Source organism: Electrona antarctica (genome assembly GCF_951216825.1).
Source record: "Electrona antarctica genome assembly, chromosome: 21".
Lineage (NCBI taxonomy): Eukaryota > Metazoa > Chordata > Actinopteri > Myctophiformes > Myctophidae > Electrona > Electrona antarctica.
In genome coordinates, this window is record NC_136802.1 from 16,794,588 (window position 1) to 16,801,754 (window position 7,167).

At 46.6% G+C, this 7,167-nt stretch overlaps 1 protein-coding gene across 1 annotated transcript; it reads right to left on the reverse strand.

Moving 5' to 3' along the window:
- Positions 1–3,060: 3,060 nt before the first annotated feature.
- LOC306914235 (kelch domain-containing protein 3-like) lies at positions 3,061–4,260 on the reverse strand (the record flags this gene model as incomplete). Its single annotated transcript, XM_079491227.1, has 2 exons — positions 3,061–3,071; positions 3,216–4,260. The coding sequence occupies 2 exons, from the start codon at positions 4,258–4,260 to the stop codon at positions 3,061–3,063; spliced, it is 1,056 nt and encodes a 351-aa protein (XP_079347353.1).
- Positions 4,261–7,167: the final 2,907 nt, after the last annotated feature.

Below are 7,167 nucleotides of genomic sequence, written 5' to 3' on the forward strand. Positions count from 1 at the left end.
CAATCTCTCCTGACTGGATGAAATTGATATCCCAACCTGTCCTTTTTTCTGCTGACTGATATTGTCTTTCTTTACAGTTTCATTATACTAGAGTGGTGCCTGTTGGGCACTGGCCTACTTGGAACAATGCAAGTTGGTAGCGCTGTCGCCTCACAGCTAGAAGGTCCTGGGTTCGCTGGGGGGAGTTTCTCTGTGTCATCAGCGCCCATACCCTAGGGTAGGTAGGTACCCAGACTACCCTCACAAAAAACATGCAGTAATCCTGGTCTCTAAACTGCCTCCCCCTGGCCAGCCAGAGCACCTGCTGATGGAGGGGAAAGGAACTGGTTGGAATAACGTGTTCGTTCCACGCACTACAGCCAACCGGGGAAACTCCCCCCGGACAGGTGAAAAGAAGCGGCTTGGACGCTCATGCATTGAAGGAAGCATGAGGTCAGTCCGTTGCTCTCCCCAGGGTGGCGGAGGGAGTGTAGAGCCCAGGATTACATTAGACAATTGACACTGTAAGTACATTTTATTTGGGTGAAAAATGGTTTACAAAATCGTGCGATTGCATCGCTGCCATTCAAGTGACTACTGGCCAATCACAGCACGTCTTTTCCAGGACTTCCGTTTACATTGCCAAAGCGAGTGCCGGCTGGGAAAGAGGGATTCGCGCCTACCGAACGTACCCTTCCGCTATTTGCTTCCGCTATGCTTCGGGAAAGCTTGCCTCCATGTTGCCTTTCCTCGGTGGCGGCGGCGGTGGCTCAGGGGTAGAGTAGCTGGATGGTAACCGTAAGGTTGCCAGTTCGAACCCGGGCTCCCCCAGAGTTACTGTCGAAGTGTCCTTGAGCAAGACTAATTGCTCCCGATGTGCTGGTTGGTGCCTTGCATGGTTTCCGCTGCCATCGGTGTATGAATGTATGTGTGAATGGGTGAATGTAATGCACAATCTATGTAAAAGCGCCTTGGATAAAGGCGCTATATAAATGCATCATTTATCATTTTTCCTCGAGATGCAGGCGCCCCAGAGCCAGTAGAGGCTCCGTCTATGGTCTAGCCTCTGTGATTTGCATAATACACAGGCTCTTTAATTTCCAATACAAGTAACTATAAAATCCAACACTGTCTTTGTAGTACGTGTGTGTGTACATGCTGCACTATGTGCTAAATGACTCATGTTTACGCCATTGTGTAAAACATATATATTGAAAAGAATGAGGAGGCAGGAGGAGACTCAAACAAAATAATGATTGTGCCGCAAAGAACAAATTACCACGAGAGGGCCTAGGTGGCAGACCTGATGCAGGAAAACAGCCTCTTCCTCAATGTCAGAAAGACCGCCTCTTCCTCAATGTCAGAAAGACCAAGCAGGTGATCGTGGATTTCCGTACGCAGACAGAGGTCTTACATACATACTCCTCCTGATCCAACGGAGAACCCTGAAGTGGAGCGAGTGAACAGGGGTGCATGTCACCATGGACCTAATCTCTCAAGACGGATTCAGAGGATTCATTTATTTTAAAAATGTTGCCGATGGGTTCCCAGATTGCAGAGGACCTGTGGTAACCACACAGAGGCCACCGTGGAGTGTTGGGCAGAAGTGGGACAGTCACAGTCACACATGTCTTGATTTAACCAGTTATATATTCTTAAATAAACAGCTGGGGGAACAATTGGTTACCAGCTCAATTATCACAAAAAGGAGCAGTCAAGCCGCAGCAAAGAGGAGACACCCGGGTAGGAGTACAAATAAAAACAAACGCATATATAACCTATCCTTCCGTCCATCCTTCTGTCTGTCTGGGTGATGTGTGCGACCGTGTATGTAGATTCAATTAAGCATGTTTTCTCAAACATTGGGGGGTGACAACCATTTTTATGGGTCACTTTGAATAGTTTATTAGACATAATGTAAAACAGCAACAGAGTACAGTCAAAACACTGTCTGAAAAGGGAGAGCAACAAAAATAGTCCTTCCGGTCTTGTTTCCTTTTGGGCCCTATGCAAATCAATTCATAAACATGACATGGAAAACTTTCAACAAAATTCAATATAATCACAAAAAATAAAACGCTATGTACAGAGTGGAAGAAAAAAGGAGGGGGTGTAAAGAGGGAAGTGGAGAAGTCTAAGAAAGAAGTGATCATTTGCACTCCCTTAGGCCTGCTGCAAGGGAGTTTTTCAAGCCTTTTAAAGTATGCCAGTGATCTGCATTCTTTTTAGGGAAGGTTGTGTGCTATAGAAGGGAGAATGTACCCATGTTTGTTTTATAATTGGGTGGTACTGGATCGTCATTCCCTTATTTATATATTTTGTATTATTTAAAAGGATTTTCAAAAGTAAAACATCTATTAACTAATTATGAATCATTCGGCTCATTTTCATCAACATCTATTCCTGAACTCTCCAAAGTTGGTATTTTGTTGCATTGAGCACGTCAAACATGACATGGATATAAAGTCTAAAAAAAATCTTAAGGTCCCGGCTATTATATCTATAGGATAGGATAGGATAGGATAGGACAGATATTGATCCCTCGAGAGAAATGTATCTGCCTTGGAGTTACAACAGTCATCATAGGAAAAAACGCAACCGTTTAGGTAAAATAAGATACATGACAGTTTAAGTGCCTCCCGACGGACAAACATTTTGAGCTCTGAACGATGCTTCAGGGTGAAAGTATGATGGAGGTAGAGCATGCCATAAAAAAAGGGGAAAAAGAAAAGTTAAAGAACAAAGAACAGTGACTGGGCTCTCCGAGTGTGGTAATCACCTCAAGAGTCTGCTGTTCGTGGCTACAGTGGTGTCGGTAGGCTATAGTTCTGTATGAGACCCCCGATATTCATTTAGGTCAAGATGCTCACCTAGGATCAAACTCCAGTCTCATTTTACTAATTGTGATTTGTCGTGGGGATCTGTTCTGTTCTATTTTCATGAGGAATTTACAGTATTGAACTGTTTTCAAACTATTTTCTAAATGTTCTTTGTTTGAGTTTTATTTTTTATTTGGATGTGTTTAATTGAGGAAGTAGCTTCAATTGTGTTTTATGCACATGTAAGAAAATAAGTCTAACTTCACCTGAATGCTGGACACGGGTCACATGGTTTGGAGCTGGTTGCAGAGACATTAGTTTTTTCATTTTCATGTATGTGTCTAAATTGTTCATTTATAATAATTAATGTATTAGTATTATAATTGTTATTATCTTTGTTATTATTATTATTAGTACTAGTATTTATATTTTTGTCTATAGTCATGGCTGCCAGTTCCCACCTGATGTTGTGTGGGAGTCCCGACTGCTCCAAAACGTTCATCCTAACTACTAGCTTGCATAACGTCTTCAGGCTAGGACCTAAGTCTAAGATGAACACATCATCCACTCTGAATCCTCCGAAGTAGATGATACGTTCTCCCACAATGGAACAGCACATCCTGGACATCTTGGAACCCGGACCTCTCCCCTTGGGCTCAACCTTCTTCCAGGAGAAGGTCTCTGGGCTGAATCTCCACAAGTTATTGAAGGTCGTGGTCAAATTATGGCCACCAAATATGTACAGCTCTCCATTGTAGGCAAAAGCCGAATGACGGATGCGTCCTTCTGGAAGAAGCTCTGCATAAGGCGTGCTCAGCCAGCAGTTGGTCACAGTGTCAAACACTCTAACGCTGTTGTAGAAGTTGTACTTGTTCCCTCCGCCGAATACAAACATCCTCGTCCCGATGATGGTGGCAGAGTGTTTCTCAGAAGCAGGTGGCGGAGCGGTTCTGGTGTCTATTAAGGACCAGATCATTGTGGCCGTGTCCAACTTGTGAATGTCGTTGTACACGGTCAGCATGCTGAATCCTCCAAAGATATACATGACCTTCCCCAAGACGCAGGCTGAGTGTTCGAACCTCTCCTCTGGAACGGTACCAGAAACCTTGGGCTTGAACCATCTGTGGGTGTCCATGTCGAATGCATGCACGTCGCTGTCCTCCTTTGTGTAAATAGATGTAGAAGACCCGCCCCACAGGTAGATGACATGTTCTAGAAGCACAGCAGTGTGGCCGTCACGCATGTATGGGACCTCACTGGGACCTTCTCTTGTCACCGCTGGGGGCAACTTCATCCAGTGCAAAGACACTGTGTCGAATACATGCACCTCAATTTCATTACTGTTGTACATGTAAGACTCTCCGTAACGGTACCCTCCAAATGAGTACACACTGTTCCCCACCGCCACTGGAACATTGTTGTCGCCCTTTGGTCCTTTCAGGCGTAGTGCCCAGCGAAACATTTCACACAGCACAACAGTGTATCAAAAGTTATTCCTCAAATACTGTTCTGTAAAAAAAGAATGTCTAGTTATTTGTTAAGGTTCTTCTTCTTTGGGGGTTTTATGGCGGGTTGCTATTTGTTAAGGTTTACACTACAACTTACTGTATATTGCTACAGTCGCACAAACATCACACAAAGCGTGGCCAATCCGCAAAGCTGATGGGTTTGGTTGGCCAATGGTGTGCACATTGATTGCCATAGCAACCCCAGTAGAGGTGAGATACCCGACCGAAACCTATCAAGAACCGATGGTATCCGACGGGTCGTGCTCAGGGCGGACGCAGTTTTATAATTGGGTGTCAGGATTTGGATTGAGTTGGTCATGTTGTTCACATTGTGTAAGAATAAATAAAAGCGTTAGTCTACTGCTGGGTCTTAGACTACTTTCTTTGATGTGTCCTGACAAACACAGCCTCTTCAAAACCATGCGACTTCCATAGGAAATTAATTGAAACTGTCTTGTCCCCCCGTCTCGTCCCACGTCAATCATAAGACCTTGCCTTCCTTATTGTTGTGCTGTGTTGTGCTATGTGCGCTGTGCTGTGCTGTGCTGTGCTGTGCTGTGTGCTCTGCTGTGTGCTCTGCTGTGCTGCGCACTGTACTGTACTGTACTGTACTGTACTGTACTGTGCGGGGGCGACTGTGGCTCAAGAGGTAGAGCAGGTCGTCCAATGATCCATGGGTCGGCGGTTCGAATCCCGGCTCCTCCTGTCTACATGTCGAAGTGTCCTTGGGCAAGACACTGAACCCCAAATTGCTCCCGATGTGCTGGTTGGTACCTTGCATGGCTTCCGCCGCAATCGGTGTATGAATGTGTGTGTGTGAATGGGTGAATGTAATGCACAATCTATGTAAAGCGCCTTGGATAAAGGCGCTATATAAATGCACCATTTACCATTTACCATTTACTCTGCTCTGCTCTGTTTTGTTCTGTTCTGTCCTGTTCTCAAACGTATTTATTTCCACTTGTGATTTATAAACCACTGTTCAATATTGGGATGCAGCCAATCCTGTAGATGGTGCTTACACAATGTTTTTGTGTTTGTGGGTTCAGTGTCGTGACCCCAATTTCCACCCCGAGGTGGGAGGTAGAGGGTATAGCACGAGTCCGCCCGGAACCGAATACCCGAGACCCGAGAGCTGAACCGAGAACCGAGCCAAACAAAGATTTGAGTGAAAAAAAAAATATTCATAGCCTATTCAAAGATTTGCACTAACTTTCACTATTATTCAAATATAACAGATCTACAAGCTCATAGTGTGGCATGAAGTATGCTCTAAGAGCTTATTGTAGATCTCCTATTTTTTAGGGGCTCTATAGCCCCCTCCTATATTCAGCTGTAGATTCTTGTCCGCAAACATTTAATGCAATTGACAATGAATGGAAAATCCATGTGTCTGAGCAAATCGACTATTTCTGTTAACATTAAACATTAAATGCCATTGACAATGAATGGAGAATTTACATATGTGGACGAGCAAATTGGCTATTGTCCTACACAAAGTCATTGTCAATTCCTATTGACAATGAATGAATACGATGATAAGAGCACCCCTCACTTTACACAGTGTGTGTGCGCGCGTGCGCGCGTACACTGTCAATTTGCCATGGATAAATCGAATTGTAGCCTATAGGAAGGAAGCTCAGATTGCACAAATTTAAAATGATTTTTTTGTTGTCTGAACTGTATCGTTTGTATGTGTAGGCTACAGGCTGCTGACTTCACTATAACATTCATACATCCAATGCATTGAATGCACCAAGTAGTTTGAGAAAGAAACAGAGTGATGATTGTGTGCGCGCGCGCGTGCGTCCCTAACCTTGTGCTTTGATCCATGAGCGAGAGGGCCACTGCAACTGCATCTCTCTCTCTCTCTGACTCTCGCACGCACGCACGCACACACACACACACACACACACACACACACACACACACACACACACACACACACACACACACACACACACACAGAGAGTCAGAGAGCGACAGCAGAGGAGGCGGAAGCCAGCCGAGGCGGGGGGAATCCATCTGCCCTGTGCGGTGACCGACCCAGAGCTCCTCCAACCCGGGCGGGGAGAAGACGGCAGAACCGTCCGCAGCGCAGCGGGACCGGAGCATCTCCGCTGCGGGGCCGCGGAGGTGCTGGCTGGGGGGCGACCGAGCGACCACGGACCACCCCGAGAGAAAGAGAGCAGAGGAGGAAAAAAAACAGGAGCAAACGAAGAGAGTGTAACAAAAGAACGGATATATCTGCCCGTGACTGCACCATCACCTGCCCTCGCGCCACCGGTAAGTCACACAGAAAAGGAACGACACCTTAACCTATTTAACTTCTATTGGAATAAATATCACACACGCGCTCATAACGTGTGACTATGGGTTCGTGTCTGTGTGTGGGTGGGTTCAAAGTGTGTGCAGTGCGTGGATCCGATCCGAGGATCCAGTCTTTATATAAGCGGTTCGTGGGGAACGGACTGGGGGGGAAATGAGGACATTGAGACGGCCGGTACCGAGCCGACCCGGGCCGGACCGGACAGTGACAGGACAGCGGTAGGCAGCACCGTCCCGACCGGACCGCACCGCACCGGCCACCGGGGGAATGACTTCTATCCCTGTGGTCTCGTCCGGTCGGTGGCTCGGCTTGGGCTCGGTCGGTGTGTGTTTTTTTCAGCCATGTTGCGGAGCAGCGGAGGAGAGGGAGAGCTTTGACACCGACGTGGCCGGGGTCGGGTCGGTCAGTCACAGCTGTGGGTCGGACTCGGTACCGGTGCCACCAAACCAAACCCCAGCGGGACGATCGGGGGTTTTAAAAGGCTAAAACCGTTCGCGACCGCATTGACTGACTCACTGACTGGACCCGGGCC